At 56.7% G+C, this 26,783-nt stretch overlaps 1 protein-coding gene across 4 annotated transcripts in view; it reads left to right on the top strand.

Annotated features, from left to right (window-relative positions):
* The first annotated feature begins 2,908 nt into the window (after positions 1 to 2,908).
* The window catches only part of ZBTB46 (zinc finger and BTB domain containing 46), a 27,593-nt gene continuing 3,718 nt past the window's right edge, over positions 2,909 to 26,783 (top strand). Inside the window, exons 1-4 of one of the 4 annotated variants that reach the window (XM_023745548.1) lie at positions 2,909 to 3,079; positions 8,912 to 9,881; positions 14,938 to 15,222; positions 25,870 to 26,045. In XM_023745548.1, the coding sequence (XP_023601316.1) occupies positions 8,945 to 9,881; positions 14,938 to 15,222; positions 25,870 to 26,045 (1,398 nt within the window). In that variant the 5' untranslated portion in view covers positions 2,909 to 3,079; positions 8,912 to 8,944. Of the gene's footprint in view, positions 3,080 to 7,208; positions 9,882 to 14,937; positions 15,223 to 25,869; positions 26,046 to 26,783 lie in introns of those variants that run through there. The other 3 variants (XM_023745549.1, XM_014446585.2, XM_023745547.1) reach the window with 3 other exon arrangements.

The raw sequence follows: 26,783 nt of genomic DNA, 5'->3' as shown, positions 1-26,783 counted from the left end.
ACCGTCCATGCCGTTTCCTTCCGCGTGCTGTGCCCCTGGTGGGAGGGCAGACGTGGAGAGCCGTGTGTGCCCGAGGCCCCAGAGCCGGCGGCCCCGCTGGCGCATCCCTGCGCTAGGCCTTGGCGGGTCCCACTTCTTTCCTCGTGAATCGTGGCGTTTCATTTCTTAAAGCTCCTTGGAGCCCGCCCCAGCCTGGAGGGCCTTTCCCAGGGAGCGGGTCTGTCTCCCTCAAACGACAGGGCAGGGGGTGACCTGGACCTCCTGGCCTCCCCAGGTCACAGCTGTGACCCCACGCCTGGATCTGGCCAGGGAGGAAGACCCGCCCTCCCCAGAGCCCTCTGACTGGTGTCGGGCTGAGTGCTGGTGGGTCCAGGGGACGCCCCAAGCTGGGGCCCCCTTCTGGCCTGGTCTGTCCCAGCTTGGCTCCTGTGTCCTTCACATGTCCCTGCCTCAGGGCCCTGTGGCCTGGCCTGTGCCCCGAGCTGGTGCTGCTCAGCCCCCTGGTCAGAGGTTCCATCAGCTGCTGTGTGGTGCCAGGGGCCGTGTGACCTGTTTACTGCTGAGGTCCGGTCAGTTGTGGACCTGGCTGTGTTGGCGATGTCGACGTGGACGGGAGCCCGGGTGGTGGAGACAGGTTCTCCCCGTGGAAGGTGCTGCCCCCGCACAGGCAGGTACCGCTCCCCCCCCCCCCCCCCCGCCTCACCTCCTTCATTCAGCTCCTGATGAGTGTTGACCTCTCAAAGGCCTTTGCTCTTTTTTTGTTTTATTTATTTATTTACTTTAAAAATATATTTTTATTGATTTCAGAGAGGAAGGGAGAGGGAGAGAGATGGAAACATCAGTGATGAGAGAGAATCATTGATTGGCTGCCTCCTGCATTCCCCCCACTGGGGATCAAACCCACAACCCAGGCATGTACCCTTGACCAGAATCGAACCCAGAACCAGGCTGAAGCTCTTATCCACTGAGCCAAACCAGCTAGGCCTTGATAACTAATTTCTTTAAAAAAAAAGTTTTATTGATTTCAGAGAGAGGAAGGGGGGGAGAGAGAGAGAGAGAGAGAAGACATAGAAATGTCAATGATGAGGGAAAATCATTGATCGGCTGCCTCCTGCACGCCCCCTACTGGGGATCGAGCCCGCAACACGGGCAAGTGCTCTGACCGGAAATTGAACAGTGACCTCCTGGTTCATAGGTTGACCCTCAAAAAAGCCTTTGCTCTTGCAGAAATGATGTCAACTTGGTCAGTCTGAACTCTGCTGGACACCAGAGCGGACGTGCGACTCAGTTTGAACCAATATCTGTGCTCCCTCGGCGTGCAGGCCCGGGGCAGCCAGGCCCTGCCCGCTGTGCACGCAGCTCCTCACCTAGACTGTGGCTTCTCTTGTTTTCAAGGGACACAACTTTTTGTTTTGTTAAACTTCACCCGAGAATACATTTTCTATTGCTTTTTAAAGAGTGAGAGAGACGGAGGGAGGGAGGGAGGGAGGGAGAGAGAGAGAGAGAGAGAGAGAGAGAGAGACATCGATATGAGAGAGACACATCGATTGGCTGCCTCCCACACCTGCCCTGATCAGGGCTGGGGATCGAACCTGTAACCCAGGGATGTGCTCTTGACCTGGACTCGAACCCGCGACCCTTCGGTGTGCTGGCTGACACTCTCACCACTGACCCATGCTGACCAGGGCCAGGGATACAGCTTTTAAGGAAAAAGAGACTGATTAAAGGCCCCAGCATGACACTGGGCGTAAACCAGCGTTGCCAAAGGTTAACCTGGTGTTTCTGGCCCAGGGTCCTTTGAGTTATTCTTACAAGTTTTCTGTGACTGTAAGTGTTTCTCCCAAAAAGTTGAAAAATACAACAAAAGAGTCCATCATAGTGCTCGATGGCGTTGCTTTTATTTCCTACTTAGATTCTTTTCTTACTGGCACGGAGCACAAATCACAGGGTGTCTCAGATTTAAAATTCACAGAAGTGGTTTTTCTGCCTTGTTAAACCTATTCTTTTTCTAATAAAAATTTTAAAATTTTCTAAAGTTGATGTGACTTTTCCTAGAGCTTTTGTAACAAAGGACCACCACGAAAATGTATCTTGTGACCATTCTGGAAGCCAGAAGTCGACACCAGGTGGACAGGCCGGTCCCCCAGGAAGGGTCCTTCCTGCCTCTTCAACTGTCCGGGTGTCCTTAGCCCCTGGCACGTCACAGGCCACGTCCCTTCTGCTCGCCCCGTCTGCACGTGGCTTCCTTCTGTGCGTGCCTGCACCTACCTGTCCTTCACAAGGACAGGAGTCCTATTGGGTGATGACCCTTTTTCCAAATAAGGTCACATTCAACATGTCTTTTTGGGGGACACAATTCAGCCCATGGAGGTGCATGACTGTGCCGCTGCCCTGACTGCCGTGAGCTGTGGCAACCAGAACATCAGACCCACGCGTGGGGTTGAGCTCTGAGCTGTCACCTCCGCTGGCGGCTCGGAGCCTGGACACCAAGGGTGAGTGGCCATGGCCCACAGCTTCACTGCCCACATTCCCCGCCCCGGGGCCAGGGACTGACTGTCTTCCCACTTCTACCAGCATGTAGACATTTTAAAAGTATTTCTTGAGTTGAAAATGTAGTAGTGTCGCTGCCTGTTAAGATCAGCATGGTCTCCTTTGGCTGTTTTGGGGCAGTGGTTAGAGTGTCCGGCCTGTGGACCAAAGGGTCCCGGGTTCGATTCCTGGTCAAGGGCTTGTACCTTGGTTGCAAGTCCCCACCCCCATAGGGGCACGTTCAGGAGGCAACCAATTGACATGTCTCTCTCACATCATGTGGATGTTTCTATCTCTCACCTCCTCTTTCCCTTCCACTCTCTCAAGAAAACAAAGGAAAGAATATCCTCAGGGTGAGGACTTAAAACAAAAGAGCAAGCATGGTTTAAAGACAAAAGGTCCAGACCCAACCCAGTGTAGCAGGAGTTGCCCTGGGTACATGCATTGAGGTGACTTCTTCCCCTTTCTCTCTTCCAACCCAGACCAACTTCCCCCCAGTGGAAGCAGAGAAATGGGAAGTTCCCAGAGCTGCCTGCGACTCTGCCTTCAGGTGAATGCTGGGGCCTCCCGGCCCTAGGCCACTCTCCCAGGCGCCAGAACCTGAGTTAGGACGCCTGGGACCAGGTGGTGGCTGTGCTCGAGGTCTTCTCTCTCCCCTTGAAGCGCTGGCCTCTGGGTTCTCCATCTTGGTGCCTGGTGCCCCAACCACCCTGAGGTCTGGCAGAATTCTCAGCCAGCAGGCCCTGAGCTGGTTGCAGGGTCTTTTGCTGGCCCTGCCCAGTCTCATGGTCACTTGTCCACCCTGAGACACAGGCTCATTGTCTCAAGGTTCTGTGGCTGACTGGGCTCAGCCGGGTGGTTCTTCTGTCCAAGTGATGTTGTGTGGGGCCACAGTCTTGGAGCTGGGCTGGAATGGCCAGGGCAGGTGGCTCAGCGGTCTGGCACCTCATAGAGGTTGGGGCTTGGCCTGGAGGATGGGGTGGCTGCACCTTTCTCTCCACGTTGGCTCAGGTCTCTGCTCCTACAGCTGAGTAGCTGGACACAGACCCATAAAAGTGCAACGTAGACGCTGCTCCTTAAGCTCTGGCCAGGACTGGCTCTGTCCTAGGTCAAGTTCAGAGTCAGATGGGCTGCCCAGGGCCCTGAACCTCAGAGTGATGGCCCATCCTCTGAATGCCTCCTTGTGGGTACTCCCCTTGAGGAAGCTGCCCCCAGCCCAGCCCCTCCCCAATGGCCCCTACAGCACTTTGTATTGACCTGGAATCACCCTACTCTGGCCTAGCCCTCAGGGAGTCATGGGGCTGCCTGCCTGGGCAGGTGGGTGATGTCCTCACAGTGACCCAGGCTGCTGAGCACATCCAGGCTGGCATGTAAAGGGATTGGGCTAATGTGTGATGCAAATACAGTTACCATTTGGCTCTGTCAAGGCGTACAGCCGTGTGACGTGAGCTGGGCAGGGAGGGGACACCTCATGGTGTTTGGAGGAGGGTTGGCCCTGTGTGGTTGGAGTGGGGGTGCAGGAGAGAGGAAGTAACATGTGAGCAGGCGGGGAAGGTGCTCCGGGCTGATGGAAGTCAAGGAACTGAAAGAGGCCAGAGCAGCAGGGAGGGAGGAGCGGAGGCTGAGGGTGGGGCTGGGCCTGCAGAGCCCCTGCCCAAAGGGCCGGCAGTGGGCAGGTGGCCGTCACTGGTGTGCATTTTCAGAAGGTCACCCTGGCCGCGGCTGGGAGATGTCACACTCAGCAACCACAGTGTCCATTTGTTCTCACCAGAGAACATTCAGGCGACTGGCCATCTAGAGATGACTTCTGCTAACATTTTTGGAGTATTTCTTTCCAGTGAGGAGCTCATTTAAAATATTTATTTTTTAAAAATGTTTTTGATTTTTAGAGAGAGAGGAAGGGAGAGGAAGAGAGATAGAAACATCGATGAGAGAGAAACATTCATCAGCTGCCTCCTGCATGCCCCCTAGTGGGGATTGAGCCTGGGTGTGTGCTCTGACTGGGAATGGAACCTGCGACCTCCTGGTGCATGGGGTGACACTCAACCAACTGAGCCACACTGGCTGGGCTCAATTTTAAATTTTAACACGTAACCATGAATAATAATACTATGTCTATAAGTTTGATTTATAAAGTGGGTTTTTCAACACATAGTGAACCATCTGAACACATCAGCATGGGAAACGGTGTCGCACATGAGGAGGGAGCCAGGGGTCAGGGCTGCCTGGTTCTGCGGGACATGCTGGGCGTGACCACCGTGCTCTCCCTGCACAGCGCGGTGCCGGTGGCCTCATGGCGCTCCTCGGGAGCGGAGGCAGTGTGTGGGTGTCCTGGGTTTTCCTAACAAAGGACCACACCCTGTGTCCTAAGCAACAGAGGGTTATTCTCTCCTGTGCGGGAGGACGCGCCAGAGGTCAGGGGCGGAGGCCGCGCCCTCGGGGGAGGCTGAGCAGGGCCCGTCCCGGATTCTGCAGCTTCTGGTGGTTCCTTGCCTCGGAGCAGCGTCTCTGTGCTCACAGGTGCTCCCTCTGTGTCTGTGTCCAAACTCCGCTGTTGTAAGGACACGGGCCACGCGGGGCTAGGGCCCCTCAGGGGCCTCATCTTAACCAATTTCATCTGCAATGACCCTCTTTCCAGATAAGGTCACCTTCTGAGCTCTTGGGGGTTAGGACTTCAAAAAATGAATTTTGGGGGGACAACATCCACCCACAACAAATGTCAATAAATATAAGTACAGGTTTGTAGTTGAGCAAGAATAGTTTCACAAAAATAGATTTCTGGTCAACTTTATTAAGGAGTAATTTACGTACAAATACTGCTCTCACTTAGTGTGAGCGAGCTCACCGCTCTGCCCGCCCGGCCTGGCCCAGCCCTCCTGACGCCTCGGCTCCTTCCCAGTAGACTAGGCTGTGTTTTCTAGTTTCATAGAAATGGGCTCATACCTTGTCCCTCTGTCTGGCTTCTTTTCTGCAGCGTAATTATTTTGAGATTCGGCCATGGGTGTGGAGGGATGTTCAGACAAGCTCAGGAGTGGGGGGTGGGCGAGGTGCCTGGCCTCCACCTGCACGGCCTGCCTCGGGGTGCACCTGCCTGTCTGTTCGCCTGTTGGTGCGCATTTGGGTGGATTCCAGATTTGACTGTTATGAGTAAAGCCGCTGTGCAAGTCCTGCGTGGATCTGTGTCTCCACGTCCCTTGGGTAGGTTCCTGGTGTTGGAATTGTCGGGTCCTAGGGTGTTTGCTCAACTTTGAGACACCGTCAAGCTGTCTTCCAAGGTGGCTGCCCATCTTACGTTCCCAGCAGCGGAGTGCGGTCCCAGTGCTCCCTGTCCTCGCTGACATTGGCGCGGTCCCTCCCCCACATCCCGGTGGGCTGACGAAGGTGAGCATCTTCCTGCGTGGCCACTCGTATGTCTTCTTTGTGACCTGTCTGTTCAAAACGTGTCCCGTTTAAAAAAAGTCTCACCAGTATAATTGCAAAGACCCGTTTAGTGAAACTGGGCCCAGACGTCCTCCTCCTCAGGAGGCTGTGGGAGCTGCCTGGCTTCTGGCGCCCAGATCCACAGTTTGGTTCTAGCGCTACAGTTATCTTGTTCCCACTTTAAACAACAGCTGTCTGTCAGATTACACTTTAAGGAAAACTTTAAGTAAGTTTAAGTTAAGCCTCACTGAAATGCAGAGGCGAAAAGTCAGAGGTGAGAGGCAGTGTGGTGATGTTTGAGAGGGACGGTCATGTCATATGAGCTGTTCCAAATTCTCGAATGTGACCCCTGCCCGGAAGCAGGGCGCTAGCGGTGTCCTGGGCCCTGCACAGACTGGTGCTCTCGTCCGGGTGGAACAGGGATGAGACGGCTAAATTGCATCCACTGTTTTACATTTTTATTACAACAAGTTGCCTCCCTGGCAGAGCTTCTTGGGGACGAAAGGAAAAATTACCCTGCCCTGCTCCCAGAGTTACGACTGAACACACAGTGCAGCTGGCGAGCCCATTCGGCAGTCTTCACGCCCCACGGCCCCTGTGATTCTGCAAGAGGGCGACTTCTTGGCCTTATCCAGGAAGCACTCGTACTTGCAATGAAAGCATCAGGCACATTGCCTGCCCAGACAGGACGGCCTGGGGAACCCCTTCGTTACCCACAGCCCGTTGGGTCATGTGTGGCGTCACCATGTCCCTGGCTGTCCATGGCAGGGCCACTCATGAGCCCCCAGCCCCATTCTGGCCAGCTCGACTTTGAGGGTTTGGTCTGGAACATGGATTCAAGTTCTTTTGGTCCCAAAGTGGTTGTTTCAAGGGGTGCCACACGTGCCCCTTGGGTGCATGAAAAGTGTCCTCTGCTCTGGGCAGCAGCACAGGTGATCAGGTTATCTGTCCATAGGTGTGAGCCCACAGGTTGTTCCTGTGAACTGATGTGTGTCCTGTGAACAGATGTGTGTTCCCTGGACAGGGGTGTGTGTCCCGCGGCCAGGTGTGTGTCCCGCGGCCAGGTGTGTGTTCATGGCCAGGTGTGTGTTCCGCGGCCAGGTGTGTGTTCATGGCCAGGTGTGTGTTCATGGCCAGGTGTGTGTTCGCGGCCAGGTGTGTGTTCATGGCCAGGTGTGTGTTCATGGCCAGGTGTGTGTCCCATGGCCAGGTGTGTGTTCATGGCCAGGTGTGTGTCCCATGGCCAGGTGTGTGTCCCATGGCCAGGTGTGTGTCCCATGGCCAGGTGTGTGTCCTGCGGCCAGGTGTGTGTTCATGGCCAGGTGTGTGTCCTGCGGCCAGGTGTGTGTTCATGGCCAGGTGTGTGTCCTGCGGCCAGGTGTGCCTCCATTGGATGATGCACTCCACCAAACAGGGCAGGTGCTCTGCTGCCCTTGCCCTCACACCATGAGCTTGCGTTCGTCTCCCGGGTGCCCTCACTTGTTGGTGGGTATATGACAGGACTGGCTTTGCTGTCCAGGTTACTTCCATTTTTAGGGTCACAGTTGCCAAGCAGTGACCGGGCAGCTGGCCATTGGGCAGCTGTTTTTCTTCTTTGGCCAGGTAGGCTGGACCCCACAGACATCTTCCTGATACTGAGAGATTTTCAAATGAAACACAAATGCAGCTGCCACCCTAAGCTTCCTGGGATGGAGCATGTCCCTGGATTCCCGCAGCCGATGAATCTACTGAGAGGATCACTACCTTCGATTACTTTTAGGTCCGTGTCCTCGTGCCTTTTTCCCTAATGAAAATGTCTTGTCTTCGCACGACAAGTCTCTATGAAGCACGTGGTTTTTAAGCTGTCCTGACTGAGGAATAACCTACTTCAGCACTGGCCGTGCCGCCTGTGAGGTTGTTACTCCTCTGTACACGGCGCTGAGCTCCCTCCCCCTTCCCAGAGGTCTTCCTGGTTCCTGGGGTCTGTTTCACTGGCGAGTAGAGATTTGTGCAGGTAGGAAAGCAGGTGATGACGCCAACACTTCCTCTGTTGCACACGGCGCTTTGGCTCTCCCATCGTGTGGCCAGCAATCAGTCGGATGCGCTAGTGGAGTGAGGTCACACTGGAGCAGATGGTCCCAGGCCAGCACGACTGGTGTCCTTATAAGAAGGGGCACAGGGACAGACGCGCACACAGGGAGATGCCGTGGAAGGGGGAGGAGGGGTGGGGATGGTCCACAAGCCACGGTGGCCAAGGGGTCAGCCACTGGCAGGTGCACCGCCCTCAGCCTTCAGCGGGAGGGACCTTGCTGACACCTCTGTCTGGATTCAGGCCTCCAGATGATGCTAGAACAAAATTCTGTTTTTTAAGCTGCCTGGTCTGTGGCACCTTGTCCCAGAGAAACCAAGGTAGGCAGCGGAGAGAGAGGATGTGGCACACAGGCTGGGAGACACAGGCAGAATGCACGGTGGAGGGGTGCCGCATGGAGATGAATAAGGTACTGCAGCTGCCCGAGGCCCCCCTGGGGTCCTGGAGGGTCCAGATCTGGTCCAGGGCCTCCTCCCGGGAGCTGGGGGGGGGGCAGGGGGGGGCAGCATTCTGGAAAGTTTAGAGTGAAGGCTGTGGCGGCTCAAGACTTCTGTAGGAAGTCTTCCCCTTTGTGTTTTGTTTTTAGGATGTTCCTTCAAAGGCGAGGACACAGGTGACTTAACCTAGATTTTCCGTTTGGGTAAGAACTTCGCTTCACTACTGATGGACATTGTCCTTGTTTCTGGAACATTTGCTTTGTGTTCTGAGAGTTTGCTGTATGTGTAGGATTCTGTCCAAAATTCGTGTCCATGCTGAGGGCCTTGAACCAGAACCTCCCTTCCCTGCCCCATCCTCGCCGGGCCCCCTGGGTCGGTGCTCCGGGCCTTCCTCCCACCTTCCTCCTGCACGCACCCCGGCCACCGGTGTGGGTAACTGCCCTTCTTGTCCCCACAGAGTCTGTAGGAGAGGTGACACCACGGCTTCCCAATGAACAACCGGAAGGAAGATATGGAAATCGCGTCCCACTACCGGCACCTGCTGCGAGAGTTGGACGAGCAGAGGCAGCACGGCGTCCTGTGCGACGCGTGCGTCGTGGTCGAGGGCAAGGTGTTCAAGGCCCACAAGAACGTGCTGCTCGGCAGCAGCCGCTACTTCAAGACGCTGTACTGCCAGGTGCAGAAGGCGTCCGAGCCGGCCACGGTCACGCACCTGGACATCGTCACGGCCCAGGGCTTCCAGGCTATCATCGACTTCATGTACTCTGCCCACCTGGCCCTCACCAGCCGGAACGTCATCGAGGTGATGTCCGCGGCCAGCTTCCTGCAGATGACGGACATCGTGCAGGCGTGCCACGACTTCATCAAGGCCGCACTGGACATCAGCATTAAGCCGGACGCCTCGGATGAGCTCTCGGAGTTGGAGATGGCTGCCCCGCCCGGCAGCAGTGCCGACGCGCTCATCTCCGCCGTGATGGCCGGAAGGAGCATCTCCCCGTGGCTGGCTCGGCGCTCCAGTCCCACCAATTCTTCTGGAGACTCGGCCATTGCCAGCTGCCACGAGGGAGGAAGCAGCTACGGCAAAGAGGACCAGGAGCCCAAGGCCAACGGCTCTGACGACCTGTCTTCGCAGGCGCTGTGGCCCGGCGACGCGGGCTATGGGCCCCTGCACATCAAGGAGGAGCAGAGCTCGCCCTCTCACTACGGAGTGAGTGAGCCGCCCGCGGCCAGGGATGGCTCGACACAGAACTCTTTTTCTGAGCAGGTCGGAGGGGATGGCTGGCAGCCCACGGGCCGAAGGAAGAATCGGAAAAACAAAGAAACCGTCCGGCACATCATGCAGCAGGTGGAGGACGAGAGCCAGGCCGGGTCCCCGGTGCCAGCCTTCTTGCAGACGTCCGGGCGGCCATTCAGCGGCCGTGACTCAAGTAAGCCTTTCCTTTGTTCCAGGGGGGCTCAGACACTGTGTGGGGGCTGTGGCTGCTCGCTTTGTAGACAAAGGGACACATTCCCAGGCTCACACGGGTGGCTTCCCCTGGTGTTTTACTCGCAGCCACTGGGATCACTGCAGTGGGGGCTGTAACTCGCTGTGCTGAGCCCGTCTTCACGCTGGACGATGCTTTGTGTCTGTTTCCCAGATGAGTAAATAGCAATTAAATGTTTACTGAATGTCAGGTGCTCTTCCTGGTGGTAATTCTGGTCACGCTGCCTTCTCAGTGGCACCTGGGGAATGAGCATCCTGGGGATTCGAGGGCGATGGTCAGGGTTAGGGGAGTCCTCTCCAGAAAGAGGTTAGAAATCAACTGAGTGAATGGACATAGATGGGCAGAAGGCAGCAACTGTGGGGTGATAAGCCCTGGAAATGTCACAAACGCCGTGTGCTGGTGGGGGCACCCACTCCCCTGCCCGAAGGCTTCGGGGACCCTGGGGGCTCTGTTCCCTCCTCCTCAGTGGGAAGAGTGCCGTCTGGCCCCGGGCACTGTCGCTTGCATCGCTGTTGTAAAATGCCCGAACCACAAACGACACCCTTGTACAGCTCACTGGCATTAAATATAGCCGCACTGTTGTGCAGCCATCACTATCCGTTTCCCAAACTTTCTCTTTATCCCCAAATTGCAACTCTGTATTCATTAAACAGTGGCGCCCAAGATACACTATAGCCTGAAGTATTCCTTCTCAGCCTCATGGCCACTGTGTCTGCTGGGTGCTGGGTTGACCAGGGTGTCGGCCTGGCTGGGTGACTTCGCGTGGGGTGTCCTGAGATGTCAGCCCCCTGGATGTCAGCCGGTAGCAACCGCCCCCTAGTTGTGACAACCAAAAAGTCTCCAGACACTGCAAATGTCCCTGAAAGGCAGCCCCAGGCCTGCTGGAGTTGAGCCAGACTCAGTGAGAAGGAGGGCGGTGTCTGAGCTGATAGGAACGCCACCCATCCCCCTGCTAGCAGTCGGTGAGGAGAGGGACAGCAGTGTCCCGTCTGCTCTTACCTCGGTGTCGCCATCCACCAGCTCTGATGGGACCTGACGAGCAGCAGCCCCCGGTGAGTGACCAGGACAGAGGCTTTGTCCCAAACCTGCTGAGGGTCCGTGCCAAGGGGTCACCTGCGCTGAGCTATGGGAGGCCTTGGACAGGAGAGCGTCTATGCTAAGAGACAGCAGCCTGCTGAGCCGTGGGCTGGAGGTTTTAAATGCACTTACCAAGCAGAAGGTGTTTTTAGAATCCAACAAGTGATTTTGACTGTGTACTCTTGTTAATGTCTTAAATCCCTTGGGTTACCAAGGCAACCGTGAGCTGCTCCTACTGGATGGTACCGAGTTGCTAAGACAGGACGGAGGTTGTGGGCTGGCGTGGGGCTGTCTGCCTGGCTCAGGGTGTCTGCTCACCCCGCCTGGCCTGGGCGGGGCCGGGAAGTGTGTGCTCCTCAGTGAGGACCCTTTATTTTCATGAAAGATTTACTGGAGCTTAGAGAAGAGTATTTTTTATTCCTGGCCTGCTTATGGAGAACAGGCCCTTCCCGAGGAACACATCACGTGGTCACCACCGTGTTCAGGGGGCAGGCATGGACGCTCAGGTGTCCAGTCCAGCGGTGGCAGCCCGTCCTGACCCCTCTGTGCCCCCTCAGCCATGCTGACTCTCGGGCCTATTACTGTTTGGAGTGATATTTTTCCTAGCTAAAGGCCAAGTGCATTCTAGCCTGCTGGCTTGCAGGGAAACATCCCGGAGTCACGTGTGATCACAGCATTTCATGTGTGTGTAGGTCGTGGGAAGTAGCATTGACATGTGCAGACACGTGTGCAGACAGTGATGTTCTGGGTCCAGAGGGACCTCATGCCAGGCCTGTTGTCCCCTCGCTCCCCGCGTTCCAGCCTCACCCTGCCTGTGGCCCCGAGGGGGCGGGTTTATACCCCGGGACCAGGAAGAGCCCAGGGGCTTTGCGCCAGGCGTTCCTAGAGGCCCCGCGAACACAGTGCTGGGCAGTGGGTGAGCCTGTGGGTTTAGTAAAGTAAATGTTCGCGCCTGAGCTGAGACCATGGCATCCTGGGGTGCGTGGGGCTGCAGAACAGCTTCTGGTGGGTGCTGGCGCTTCTCGCTGGCCACGCCCACCCGCAGCCTCTCTCTGGGCTGAGTCCGAGGCTCCCAGCCCCTCCGGGTTTGTCGGGTTTGTCGCTGGGGCTGAGGTGGGAGCCGGTCCGGTCCGAGACTGTGGCCTCTCTTCTTGTCCCTCCTGGAAGGTGGGGGGGGCGGGCGTCCCCCGACCAGCATGCCTGGCCATCCTGCCGTCCTGCACCCACAGGACAGCGGACTCTTGGAGAAGCTGGAACCGCCTGTGTTTGTTGGTTAACTGACAAGTGAGTTCTCGTGGCCACGCCCGGGCCAGGTCCTCCGGCCGGCCGGGGATAGGGAAGGTGCTCGGGAGCTTCTCCTACCCGCGTTGTCCTTCAGCCGATTTGATCATCTCTGTTGTAGAGAACCAGCTTGCTTAGTATTGCATTTGGGAGGAGAGAATCTGAATGAAAAGTAACCCTACATGCTCCCGCCAGTCCATCAGGGCGGGGCTGGCGGGATGGTGCTCTGTGAGGGCACGGGGGGGGGGGGGGGGGGGGCAAGGGGGGCCTAACTCAACCCCCCGGGGGAGGGGGCCGGGCCCACGGGGGGGGGGGGGGCCGCCCCGGGCCCGGGGCCCCCCGGGTTTTTGGTTGGGCCTCTGTGGGTTGGCCCCCCGGGGCCCACTTTGGGAAAAATCAACTAAAACCCCCCCGGGCTTTGCTGAGCGGCCAGTGTAGTTGCTTTTCCTTCTCAGGGCCCCCCGGACAGAGCTGGGGTCTCCCTGTCACGCTCCAACCAGAGGGAGCTCTGAGGAAGAGCTTGGATGTGTTGGGCTGACGAAGGACAAGGCCCTGGGCAGCCATGCCAGGCGGCTGGACACCGCTCGGGGAGGGGGTGCCCCAGGCCGCCGCCACGAGCACGGCTTCTTCCGCGCGCCACGAGTTTGTGTCCTTGGCGTCCACGCTGTGCTGGGTGCTGATGCGTCTTCTGTTGCCTGAAACTAGCAGCGCCTGTGTCACCGGCCTCTGGCCCACGGACGGCGCCGCTGCCGCTGCCGCTGCCGCTGCATGATGCGCTTCTGTGCGCTCTGCGCCTGTCTGTCTTGTGTTTCCATTTCTCTCGAGTAGACACCTCGGCATGGCGTGTCTGAAGGGCGGCTTAGGTGTTATAAGGAACAGTCAGACTTTTTCTCTTAAATATGTTTTTATTGATTTCGGAGAGGAAGGGAGAGGGAGAGAAGTAAAGAAACATCAGTGATGAGAGAGAATCTTTGATCAGCTGCCTCCTGCACCCCCCCCACTGGGGGGTCGAGCCTGCAACCTGGGCATGTGCCCTGACCAGGAATTGAACCCTCAACCTTCTAGTGTATGGAACGATGCTCCAGCCACCTGAGCCACCCAGCCAGGCTGTCTTTTTGTTGTTGTTAATCCTCACCAAGGATATTTTTCCATTGATTTTTAGAGAGAGTGGAAGAGAGGGGGAGAGACAGAGAGAGAAACATTGGCTGGTTGCCTCCCACAGGGGAACTTGCAACTGAGATACATGCCCTGGACCAGAATCGAACCCTGACCCTTCAGTTCACGGGCCGACACTCTAACACTGCGCCAAACTGGCCAGGGCTCGCTCTTTCTTTCTCTTTCTTTCTTTTCTTCCTTTCTTTCTTTCTTTCTTTCTTTCTTTCTTTCTTTCTTTCTTTCTTTCTTTCTTTTCTTTCTTTTCTTTCTTTTCTTTCCCTTCCTTCCTTCCTTCCTCCCTCCCTTTCTTTTTTTTGGAGGGCTGTCTTCTTAATTTTAACCACTCTAGTGAGTGAGTTTGATGAGTTTTGACAATGTTACACCTCTGTCGTCAGGAGAGAGACCATTTCCACCACCAAGAATGCTCCCTTCTGCCCTTTCAGTCAGCCCTCCCACACCACCTGTGTCCTCCCAGCAGCCCCTCCAGATGCCTCAGAGTGGCCAGCTTGAGAAGTACAAGCACAGAGCATCATTTTGAGACAATTGTAGATTAATGATCATTTGTAAGAAGTAATATGGAGACATCCTGTGTTCCTTCATGTGGTTCCCCCCATGGCATCACCGTGCAAATCACAGTCAGAATCACAGCCAGAATGTTGAGGCTGCTACAGCCCAGGACCTGAGCCCACGGCCCGCAGCCACCCCTCTGTCCATGTCTGTGACTCTGTGTGCTTTTGAGCCCCCTTCCCGTGGCTGTGGCACCGATAAGTCATTCCTCCGCTGCCCAGTGCTCTCTGCCCGTGGCTGTGGCACCGATAAGTCATTCCTCCGCTGCCCAGTGCTCTCTGCCCGTGGCTGTGGCAGCCGACCCCTTCGTTCAGCTGTGGGCCGTTTGGTTATTTGGGAGATTTTGGCCGTCACACCCAACGCCGCTGTGAGCGCCCGAGCCAGGCTGTGGCGCTCACCTCCTTGGGTGTCTGCTCCGGCGGCAGTGGGCCGGCTCAGGAGGTCACTGCCGAGTGGTGTGGCGTGTTCGTGGGCGTGGCTGTGACGGGGTCCTCCTGCGCTGGCTGGCCGCCAGCACCACTTGTGGGGACCATGTCCGCTTGTCACTGCTGAGTGGACAGTTCTTTGTGCGTTTTCTCCCAGTCTTTGGCTCAGTTTTATCTAACACTGTCTTCTGAGGAGCATACATTTAACATTTTGACCAAGTCCAATTTGTGAACTTTTTTTGTTATGGTTCATGCTTTTTGGGTCTCCTGCCCAAGATGAGTTTTTCCTGGAAGTTTATAGATTTAGGGGGAATAGGTAGGCCTGTGAGTGAGGTGCAGTCCGAGCCTGTGGGGCCCGGGGTGCAGCCGGGAGCGGCGGGGGCCCCACAGTGGCCCGTGGCGGCAGACGGGGTGGGCCTGACAGGAAGCCCGTGGCCCTGGCTGCTTCCCACCGGAGAGGCTTGAAGTGACCTGCACGTTCTGTTTCCTCCCAGATTCAGACTTGACCGTCACCGAGGCCAGCAGCTCCGACAGCCGAGGGGACAGGATGGACCTCTGTGCCCACGTGGACGAGGGTCTCCTGGGGGCAGAAGCCAGCTACCTGGGCCGGCCCCTCACCCCCGAGAAGGACGAGGCGCTGCAGCAGGCCACCGCGGTGGCCAATCTGCGGGCGGCGCTCATGAGTAAGAACAGCCTGCTGTCCCTCAAGGCCGACGTGCTCGGGGACGACAGCGCCCTCCTGCTGGAGTACCTGCCCAAAGGCACCCACTCCCTGTCTCGTAAGTGCAGGCCCCGCGGCCACTTCCGTGTGATTCTGAGTGTTGAGAGGAGCAGAGGGCGTCGGGCCCACGGGTGGCGGGTGTGGGCGTCGTGCGGGGGCTGGCGATCAGTCCTGGGTCCAGTGCCCTCAGTCCCCCTGAAGTCGTCAGGTCACACATATGGGGTTGTCAGGGCAACAGGGAGGGCCGTGCATGCTTGTTCAGACATTTCCTACTTGAAATTGAGAATCTAAACCTAAAACCTGCTCGAGCTCAGAAGCACACAGGAGCGCTGAGCAGGCTGGGGGCGCAGCCCTGTGCGGTCAGGAGGGGGCAAGGGGCAGCCTCCGACCTCCAGCCTGGCTCGTCCCCCCGGGAGATGCGAGGAGGGAGGCCAGGGTGGGCTTCCGGCTGTGTTGGCCCGAGGTGACGCTGGTCGCACGGGCTGTTAGAAAGGACTTGGGTGCTGTGTTAAGTGCCCCCTGCATTCCACTTTCTCAGAGCACATGGCTCTGAGATGTCCTCCAGCAACACCGGGCGCTGGCTTGTGCACCCCACCTGCCCTCGTGCCCACTGCGTGCCAGCCGAGCGTGAGCCCTCCCCCGCCTCACAGGCGTTCTGGGGACACTGGTGGTTGCTGCCCATGTGCGGGCACTGAGTGTGTCACCAGGGAGAAACCTCGTGTCTGGCTGCTCTCCCTGGGGGAAGGGATCCCCACACGGGAGGTGCTGAGTGTGGAAGATATGAGGTGCCCCACGCCGGGCGGGCGCTGAGCACCGCGGGGTGAAGGACGGCCTGCCAGCACCAGCTGGGCCTTGGGACGTGTATCTTTGTTTTCAAAAACACTATTTTATAACTTTGTTTTCATGAGCACTAAAATATTCAAGTTTTTGTGTTAGAGTGATAAAAACTGCTTAAGGCCAATAAAGACTGACACTGGAAATAATGTTTACGCCCCTTTATTTCCGTGGCTGAAGTAAGGCTGCTGCCAGGCCGGAGCGTGGTTGTGATTCAGACCGGAGGCTAACCAGCGTTGGGCATGCTTTTAAAAACACATTCAGGCCTCATTTTCTGCATCTGAAATTGGGGATAGTGTCTCCTACACAGCTGTCTTGAACTTAAAACAAAACAGTGTTTGCCCTGGCTGTGTGCTCAGTGGTTAGAGTGTCGGCTCAAGGACTGATGGGTGGTGGGGTCAATTCCCAGCCAAGGGCACGTACCTGGTTGCAGGTTCCATCCCCCATCCCTGGTTGGGGTGCATGCGGGAGGCAACCAGTTGATGTGTCTCTCTCACATCGATGTTTCTGTCTGTCTCCCTCCCTTCCACTCTCTCTAAAAAGCAGTGGAAAAAATATCCTCAGGTGAGGATTAACAGTAGATAGATAGAAAGATAGATAGATAATAAATAAATAATATAAAACAAAACAAAACAGCTTTTGTAAAACGCCGAATCCTTAAGCCGAGCGTGTGCGAGTCGCTCCAGGATGTCAGCCCTTTGAGTGAACGCCGGGACCTGGCAGAAGCAGCAGATGGAGCTGGTCCGGGACATGGAGGTGTTGTCTCGGGGCCTTTGGGCGCCTCGCACTGACACTCGCAGGTCCAGCAGCTGGACACCCAGCCACGGGGATGACTGGCAGGGTGTGTGGGTGTGAGGAAGGGCAGGCTGGGGCTGGGGGACTAGGAAGCTTCTGTGCTGCCCTCATGTGGCTGATCTGTCCTGGTCGCCAAGAATGATGCTTGGGGTGAGTGTTGCTTTTTGCCGTCTCTGTCTGGCAGCTTTCGCCCCAGCGCGGGCTTTGCCACATCTGTGCTTTGAATGGGGCCCAGGGGTCTGCTAGCCCCCAAGCCCCGATGTCCCCCTCCAGTCGAGCAGGGTCACCCCTGTGCCGGGCCTGACTGGGCTCCAGGACCAGGCGGCTGCGGCCGCCCTGGGTGGCGTCTCCCTGCCACCTCAGTTTCTCCGTCCGCCCCTTCCCCAGCAGAGGCCCTAGATCACCCTCACAGCAGGTCTCACATGAGGGGAGGTCACGGGATGGGCGGGGACCCCATGATGAGGCCTTTCTGGGCGGATTTTTCTCTTCAGGTCTTCCTCTCTCACATGCGCTTGCTGTCTGCCGTGATTAGTCCGCCGTGTGTTGGAGCGAGGGCGGCCACACGCGCTCCTCGTGCCTGTGAGCACACGTGTGAGTCCTGTCACACGCGGGTCCTCCGCCACCTCCATGTCTGGTGTGTCTGTGACTCATTCCAGGTGAAGCCGGCGCCTGAGGTTCTGCATTCTCTTATTTCTGTTGTGCTTTGACCTCCTTGCTTTTGATATTCTAAATTCACCCCCTTTCTCATGAGAATCTGCCCATTTCTGTAAATAGAGTGAGAAGTTGGCAAAGTTCGTGGGCTGGGCTCTGAGCTGTGACGTGGGCTGTGGTGGATACCACGTCTGCCTGGACGCCGCCCAGCCGGTCAGCAGCAGCAAGGCCGTGGGAGCTGCTGGGGATGGTTACTTCACACATGATGCTCTGACATCCCAGTTAAAACGGCCTGTTTTGCCCGGCCGGTGTGGCTCGGTGATTGAGCACCGGCCTATGAACCAGGAGGTCATGGTTCAATTCCCAGTCAGGGCACATGTCTGGGTTGTGGGCTCGATCCCCAGTGTGGGACGTGCAGGAGGCAGCCGATGAATGATTCTCTCTCCTCACTGATGTTTCTATTCCTTTCCCTCTCCCTTCCTCTCCGAAATCAATAAAAACATATTACAAGAAACAAACAGCCAGCCCTGGCCGGTTTGGCTCAATGGATAGAGCGTAGGCCTGCAGACTGAGTACCAGGGACCAGGTTTGATTTGGTCAAGGGCATGTACCTCAGTTGTGGGCTCGATCCCCGGCCTTGGTCGGGGCGTGTGTGAGAGGCAACCAATGTGTCTCTCTCACATCGATGTTTCTCTCTCTGTCTCTCCCCCTCCCTTACTCTCTCTCTAAAAAAATTAATGGAAAAATATCCTCAGGATTAACCGAAAACAACAATAATAACAAAACAAAAAACAATAACCAAAAAATAAGTAAAATAGAAGCTGCCTGCTTCTGGCCGACGCTAAAGTACAGATGTCGGTTTCCCCAAATACATGGTGCGGAGCCCCAGGCGTCTTCTCCACCGCACTGTCTCTGGGCCACGTGGGCGGCGGCTCCATTGAAGGTGCCATGAGGGACGCCCCACAACCTCAGGGGCGTCGGGGCTGAGACGCGTGGTGCACAGGGCCTCTCCCAGGGACCCTCACCCTGTGGCCTGCAGACCTCGACCCTGGGGAGACCAGGGTGGTGCCTGCTTGGAAGGGACCTGAGCTCACGTTTGCAGAAGGAAAAGCAGCCTCCCACTGGGCTCCACGGCAGAGGCCTTGCCCTGCTCTCGGCTGCCCGTGGACACACTGCCCAGCAGAGCCCTGTGGGGGCCGGGCCTGTCCCCAACCTTCCCGGCCCTGGAGGGGACGTCGTGGTGCTTGGTGTGGTCTGATCAGGGCAGTTTTGCAAAAAAAAAAGGGACAGTCATTGCAGATGTGTGAGGGAACCATTAGCGCTGCAGCTGGAGCCCAGGTCCTTCCTGGCTGGTTCTGGAGCCTTCCACAGAGTGCCCTGTTTTCAGAGGCCTCAGCCCCACAGCTGGTCTCCTCACCAGGCCGACGCTTTCACCGATTGCTCCCTGAGAAGACTTTTCAGTTCTCATTCTGACTCAGATGAACTTGACTCTCATGTTGATGACATTTCAGCAGCAGCTAAAGTCCTGCCTGTTAGTCGTTATTGTTCACTGAGTGGAAACCATGAAAAGCATCATTCGTGGCTCAAAACACGTCCCTGTTTGGGGAGTGGTGTTCGGGGTGCAGTGATCGGGAGGGACCCTGACCTGTGTGTTGCTTTCTTGGGCCCTTAAAAGTGCTGTTTGGCCGAAACCGGTTTGCTCAGTGGATGGAGCGTCGGCCTGTGGACTGAAAGGTCCCAGGTTCGATTCCGGTCAAGGGCATATACCTGGGTTGCAGGCACATCCCCAGTGGGAGATGTGCAGGAGGCAGCTGGTCGATGTTTCTCTCTCATCGATGTTTCTAACTCTCTATCCCTCTCCCTTCCTCTCTGTAAAAAATCAATAAAATATATTAAAAAAAAAAAGTGCTGTTTGCATAGGGGTCCCTGGCCAGTTCCCTGGGGACACCCTGCAGACAAGCCAGGTGGGGCAGGTGGGGCACGGTCCTGGTGCCATGTGGGACCCCATGTTGTCCCCACTGCTGAGCACCTCCCGTGGGGAGGGGGCCTTGCCCGGGTCGGGGCGAGCGCTGGGCCTGCACGCGGGGCAGCTCTGCAGTGGCCCGTTCCTGTTCCCTATTGGTCAAAAATTCCCCTGTGCTGAGCCCATTCCGTGGGAAGGGGCTTTTCCCGGGTCGGGGCGAGAGCGGGGCCTCCCCGCGGGGCAGTTTTCCAGAGGCCCGGTGTGTGTATGTGTGTGTGTGTGTGTGTATGTGTGTGTGTAACAGGGGGGGGGGGGGGCGCTGCGGCCGCTCTGGTTCAGGTTGCAGTTTGAGGCACGTTTCCTGTGTCGGACACGGGGATTTTAAAGTTTCTTGTGAAAGGGTGTTGGTTGTGAGTCCAGCTCGGCCCCGTGACGCTCGTCTCAGGCCGTTTCTCAAGGCCACAGGTGTGACCTCGGGACACAGCCGGACGTGCTGGGTGACCAGCCGCACCCCAGTCCGGTGTGGAGCCTGCGGCACCCGCTGGCGCCAGAGGGAAGCTGAGAAAAGCACCCAAATGCCCACCCACTCGGCGAGCCCCAGGCTGCGGCGTGCCTGGCGGCGCTCATCGCGGGAAGGTCCAGGCGCGCCTCCGGAACGCGCTCAGTCCCACCAGCCCGCTCGCTCGCTCCCTCCCGGGCTGAGCCTGGCTTCCTGTTCCCAGGGCCTGACACCAGCCCAAGCCCCCGGGGGAGGGACAGAGCAGCCCCTCACCCTCTGCTCAGCTTGGATGCCGAGGCCAGGACAGCCAACCCCCGCCCCGGGAGACCTGCCTCTGCTGGGCACCTGCTGCGCGCGCGCCAGGCGTGGGGGTCCCTGCGCTCCGCTCCACCCGGTGACAGTGAAGGCCCGTCTCAGGTCGACTAGGTCCGTAGCCTTTGCAGCAGCAGTTGTTTCACACTCGCAGCACCATGCTGTGGAAGTCAGTGGTTTTTATACTTCAGTGAGAATACTTCCCCGAGGGGTCCCCCCAATAGAAGCAGCAGGATAAGGGCCCCGGGGCCGGGGCGGGCCGAGGCTCTGGGGGCCTCAGACAGGTCTTTCCTGTTTCTTATGTAAAGGAAGGTCTGCTGCCCTGGCGGGGGCTCAGTGGTTGGGCGTTTGACCCAGGAACCAAGAGGTCCAAGGTTCGGTTCCTGGTCAGGGAACATGCCCTGTGGGGGGCGTGCAGGAGGCAGCCGACTAATGATTCTCATCGTTGATATTTCTGTCTCTCACGTCCTTTCTCTCTCAAAACCAATAAAAACATTTTTAAAAAAGGTCTGTTAGGTTCCCTTGTCTCTGTGAGGAAAGTGAGGCTTGACGAGGAGCTTACCCACGTGTGTTTGATTTTGGAATTAACTGAACGTTATTCCTCCGCAGCCCTTTCTAACTGACGGTTTGGGTGGACGTGTTGGTGTTCTGTTGACATGGGTTCTCCTCTGAGTGCCCTTCATTGAGTGTTAATTGTGGCCTCAGATGAGTGACAGGCCCTCCTGTGGAGACGGACGGGGCGGTGAGTCGGTGACAGACGCACGTGCTCCACAGGCTCCTTGCTGTCCTGGGAGCCCACAGCGGGGACCCGGTCTGCCTCTCGTGGGCCCACGCCTCTCGGACCTGGAGCCGCTGAGCGTGAGCCTCCTCTGGGCTGGACTGCGGCCAGCGCCTGGCTGGGCTCCCAGGCCACCTCCTGTGCGGGACGCGGGTCCTTCCTGCAGGCTGATGGCTGTGCGGCTCCCATCGGCCTGGCAAGGAAACCCCCGGGAAGCTGGGCTCCTCCATGCGGAGCAGATGCCGCCTGCGCTCCGCTGCGCCAGGCCTGGACAGGTCTCTGGGCGCTGCTGGGACCTGGGACTCGCTGCCTGTGCCTGCAAAGGCTCGCTCCTCCAATCCCTGCAGGCAGCGGGGGAGACCTGGTACTTTCTAGAAAGAGCTGAGGACAAAGCCCAGCACCGTGCCCTCAATGTGTGCCCCATGGCATTTCTCTCCGGGTGTGAAGGACACACCCTGGGCGGAGAATCACCCGACGGCTCTTGAGACAGAGCGCCCTGGGCTTGCCGCTGTCCCCTCCTTGGCCGTTGGTTCTCACATCTGCTTCTCCGCAGGGCGGTGGGCTCCAGGACCCAGGGGAGGAGAGAAGCAGGTGGCCCCGCCAGGTTCTGGAGCGTGTTCCAGCTGGAGAGGGCAGACTTCCAGGGAGAAGTGTGACCCCACCCTTCTGAGGGGCAGCCCCCCCTTGGGCTGGCCCACCTGAAGGCCTCTGCCTGCCCCAGATGCTGCCCTTTACCTGCATCAGATGAGTCCTGACCACAGAGAGGTTGGTTGGCTTTTCAGAGAGGCTTACTATGTTGTTGCTAAGGCAACTGACTGAGCGGTGTCTCCAGGAGCTGAAGGATGGGTCAGGCAGCCCTTGCCCCTCACTCTTTTGTCAGTGCTCGTCTGCCTCCGCACGCCCCTTCTAGAGACCACCTTTTCCTCCTCGTCATGAGGGTCTCGCCACGAGCCTTGGTGGCAGGAGGAGCCTGTGGGATGCCGGCTCTGGGCCACCCCATTATCACGCTGTTGACTGCGTGGCGTGGACCTGCGGCTGCTTTTACCCGCTCACTTGGGGAACGTTTTCCTGGGCAGATGGTGCGTGGACGGGGCCATGAGGAGACCTGCGTTGTGGAGGGTGTGTCTGTGCTATTGGGCTAAAGGGCTTTGGTTCCATTTTTAAAACACTTAGAAAATTTCAAGGGAGGTTTATTGTACCTAGAAGAAACAGGTCTGTGGGGGACGGCACAATAACGAGGGTGTAGGAAACATTTTTAGTATCAATAGCTGTTTGATTTCATTCGAATATTTAACTTTATTTTCCTTGAAACTGTACAGTCATCCAACATGTGGGTTTCTCTTTTTTTTTTTTTTAAAATATATTTTATTGATTTTTTACAGAGAGGAAGGGAGAGAGATAGAGAGTTAGAAACATCGATGAGAGAGAAACATCGATCAGCTGCCTCCTGCACATCTCCTACTGGGGATGTGCCCGCAACCCAGGTACATGCCCTTGACCGGAATCGAACCCGGGACCTTTCAGTCCGCAGGCCGACGCTCTATCCACCGAGCCAAACCGGTTTCAGCAACATGTGGGTTTCTCAGTGGGTTCATTTAGGTACTTCATCTGTTATTGAATTTCTCATTGAAACACTGATATGCAGGTTGATTTCAAGAGGTTTTTATTTTTTAATCCTCACCTGCGGATATTTTCCCATTGATTTTTAGAAGGGAGGGAAGGAGAGAGAGAGAGAGAGAGAGAGAGAGAGAGAAACACTGATGTGAGAGAGACATTAGTTGGTTGGCTCCTGCGTGCGCCCCGAGGGGCTGGGATAGAATCTGCCACCCTTGGTGCACAGGCTGGGCTCTGACCACTGGGAACACCAGCCAGGGCAAGAGTGGTTTTTTTAAATTATCAAAATGTAACACTGCTCTTTATTAGAGAATTTCAATAATGAAGGGTTAATCCTTTATTCAGGCCAACTCGCTGCCAGAGACTTGCTTCATGTTTACATTCATTTGGGGCTTCTCAGCGTATTTTTCTTTGCCACAAAATGTGGGTGGGTGGCCTCGCCCACGTCATGTGTGTGTGGGAGGGTGGGAATGAAGACTCCCCCACACTCTTGGGCGTGTTAACTTACCAATTTCAACTGCATTTAAAGTAAATAATTCAGTTTTGATCACTGTCAGTTTGGCAACTTCACAAACTAAGGTGCCAAAGAAAACACATTATTTTAAAGAAAAATATTTAAGCCTCCAGCTTCAACTATGACTAGCATTCCCTGGGCTTACCCTCCAGGCAAAACCCCACCATGCACACCTGGGGAGCTACCAGCACAGGTAGGACTTGAAGCAGGTGGTTGTGAGGGACAAGCTACTAGTATATTAGCACTGCAGAGTTTTCTCAAGCAAATTCTCAAATGTTGAAGCACGAAACAGGTTGAGCCAAGAGGAGCAGTGTTTTGCACAAGAAAATGGCAGTGTATGCTAAGTAACAGAGTCATGTGACCAACCCCACCAGGAAAAGCAGACTGTGTTATCAGACAGCCCTGAAAGGTACCCCTTACCAACACACTCAAGGAGATGGTGCACAAAACAGATTAAAAGATGGAGGATTTCAAGAGGATTGGGATCTATACAAAAGAAGGAAGTGAACATTCTGGAACTGAAATACAACACCTGAGACAACACGAGGTAGGGTTAGTGAGCTGGAAGACAGAGCAGTGGAAAATATCCACACCCAAAGTCAGGAGCGAAGAAAAGAATGAGAAAAACGCAAAGAGAAGCATGGCACAGTGAGGGTTTGTAATATGTCTGTAGCTGGAGTTCCAGAGAAGACATGGGGCCGAAGCAGAATCAGAAGCTGAGACAGTAGCTGAGAATTTTCCAAAACTGATAAAAGACATCAATACACAGTTTCAAGAAGCGTATACTCAAAGCAGAATGAAGACCAAAATAAAATAATAGCAACAGAAAAACAATATCTGGGCACATTATAGTCAAACTATTGAAAACCAAAGACAAAAAGAAAAATCGTAAAAGCAGTCAGAGAATAAAGACGTTTCTTTCAAGGGAACAGACTGATGGCCCACTTTTTAATAGAAACTACAGAAGCTCGAGACAATGGGTAGCATCATTGAAGGGCTGCAAAAACGTTGCCAACTTAGAATTCTATACTCAGCAAAAATGTCCTTCAGAAATCAAGGCTGAAGACATTATGGTACAAACAAACAAAGTGAGAGAATGCTTGGCCAGCTGACAAGACGCACCAACAGCCTGTAGCCAAAGGAATGTGCCCTGGACAGAAGCACAGACTGAAGGGAGCAATAGGACACCAGGAGTGACCTTGTGACCAATAGAAATGGTCCTGACGTTTAGAGTAATGTTTACAGTTTCCTGTGGGGCTTTTAACACAAGTAGGCGTGTAATACCTGACAGTAATAGCTCGAAGGTGAGGCAGAATGGTGGCTACCTGACCGGGCATGGCACTGCTGTCCTAGAAGGCCTGTCCCTGGTGTGCACTGACTGTCGTGGGTGCGGGAGACCCCAGAGCAGAGAGCTCCTGGGTGGGTGCGTGGCCGGGCCCCTGGCAGACGGTCTCACTGTCTCGTACCGGAAAACCCAGGAATCTGGTTGCTGGATTATTTAGACACCCTTTGAGAGCTCCTGGGAGAAAATAGATGCTTCTTTAAGAAACAAATTAGAACGCTGCACTCAGGTTCCCCCTCCATTTACGCAGACACGTTTCAGAAATGGGCTGCCAAGTGAGGACCACTGTGCTTGGGGTCCCTGCTCTGCACCGTCCAGTTGGCACCATTTCCCAGCAGAAAGGAGCTGGGAGCCTTGGGCACACTTCCCAGAGGTGGTGGTGCGGGTCCCTGCCTCTGTGACGTGGTGGGTGACTCAGGGGTGGGGGTGTGGGCTCATGGAAACCACCTGGTCAGTCTTCCAGCCGCTGGCCGGCTCCCCCTCTCGGGAAGGTCCAGGGCTGTGGGTCCCCTCGGCTCCACCCTGCCTTGCTGTCCTGGGCTGTGACTCTGTGGCATTTGTCCTCATGTCTGCCCCCCTCTCAGTGCCTCCACAGGGACGTCTGCAAGGGGTCTGAAGGTGCAGCAGGAGCCACTGCCCTGACAGGCTGACCCCGTCCTGGGTGGGCTTCCAGCAGCCCCTCTGGCTACGCCCAGTGCTCTTGACCCTTGGTCTGTCCTCTGGGTGTGGATGCCGGCTGAGGGCCTGGGAAGCCGCTCCAGACGCCAGGGACATGTGTCCACCACCGTCTCCTCGCTCAGGAGAAAAGGCAGCCGCGGGACTTGGGCTACTTGGGGAACCCAGAGGAACCCGGGAGGCCTTTGGGTTTCTGGGGTACTGGGAGGACTCCCTGTTGGCTCAAGAGGGGGTGACTGTAGTGTCTGGGCTGCCCCCGTGCCCAGGGGGGCCAAGAGACCCCCAGGAGTGTGGGATGAGATGCTGAGGGCAGGGCTGCGTCCTGGTGTGCAGCTGACCCTGGGTGACCGTGGGGCCTCGGCGCGGCTTGTTGAAGTTGGGGAGTTAGCACGGGACAAGCCTCCTCCTCCTCTTGCTCGGCTGTGTCCACTGGACGCCTCATGGCTGTCACCAGGCAGCACCTCCCTCAGATGCCCCCAGGGTGGAGCGGGCGCTGGACCCTGGCTGTGCTCGGGCTCCTGTGTGGTGCTGTTTCTGCTGGGCCTACACGTGTGGACAGCAGTGTTTTAGACACTGACGTGTCTGAGAGTGGACATGGTTGCCTCTGGCCTCTGCCCAGCTGTCAGGCACCTGGGACACCTGTGCCTAGTGGGGGCGGGGCCTCGGGGGACAGTCTGTGCAGGGCAGGCTCCAGGGCCGCTGGTGATGCCCTCTGTGCTGTCTTCCAGTCAACGAGTTCACGGTCATCAGGAAGAAGTTCAAGTGCCCGTACTGCAGCTTCTCGGCCATGCACCAGTGCATCCTCAAGCGCCACATGCGTTCCCACACAGGCGAGCGGCCCTACCCCTGCGAGATCTGCGGGAAGAAGTTCACCCGGCGGGAGCACATGAAGCGGCACACGCTGGTGAGTGGGGTTGGGGGTGGCCAGGGTCAGGGGTCGGGGGTCATCTTGGGGTCTGCCCGGTTGGCAGGGTCGGGGGGGATGGTCTGGATCACCACAGGAAGCCCTGAAGTGGGGTCCACTCAACCCCTCATTTCCCCCACCTGGCTCCGCCCTCTGGGCCTGGGTGTAGAGGCAGGGCCACATCACACCCTCAGTTTCCTCTCCGCTTCTGGGACCCCTGCCCTTGGCCCCTGGGTCCCACCACGCATTCACTTCTCTGCCCAGTGTCGTGTGCGAGCCCAGCCTTCTCCCACGCCCTGTGCTGTGCGATCACCTGTCTCTGTGGGAGCCCGGCTCCCAGGTGTCAGGTGTCAGGTGTTGAATGGTAGGTTTGCTTGGCCTGGATATGAAAAGGTCCTTGAAATGGAGGCAGATTCCCCCAAAAAGGCAGGGTGCAGGGCCTTTGGGTAGTGAGATAAACTAGGGAGACCATGTGGTTCAGGCTGAGAAGCTGGACCAGGAGGTGCACGCAGAATCCGAGTTCCCCTCGGATGTGCACTGCAGGTGGGGCGCAGGCCTGCAAAGGGGAGCAGGGCTGCAGGGGGAGCAGGGCTGCAGGGGGGACACAGGGCTGCAAGGGGGACACAGGGCTGCAGGGGGGAGCAGGGCTGCAGGGGGGAGCAGGGCTGCAGGGGGACACAGGGCTGCAGCGGGGACACAGGGCTGCAGGGGGAGCAGGGCTGCAGGGGGACACAGGGC

The sequence above is a fragment of the Myotis lucifugus genome, unplaced genomic scaffold (genome assembly GCF_000147115.1).
Source record: "Myotis lucifugus unplaced genomic scaffold, Myoluc2.0 scaffold_555, whole genome shotgun sequence".
NCBI lineage: Eukaryota > Metazoa > Chordata > Mammalia > Chiroptera > Vespertilionidae > Myotis > Myotis lucifugus.
This window is presented reverse-complemented; position numbering and strand designations above follow the sequence as displayed.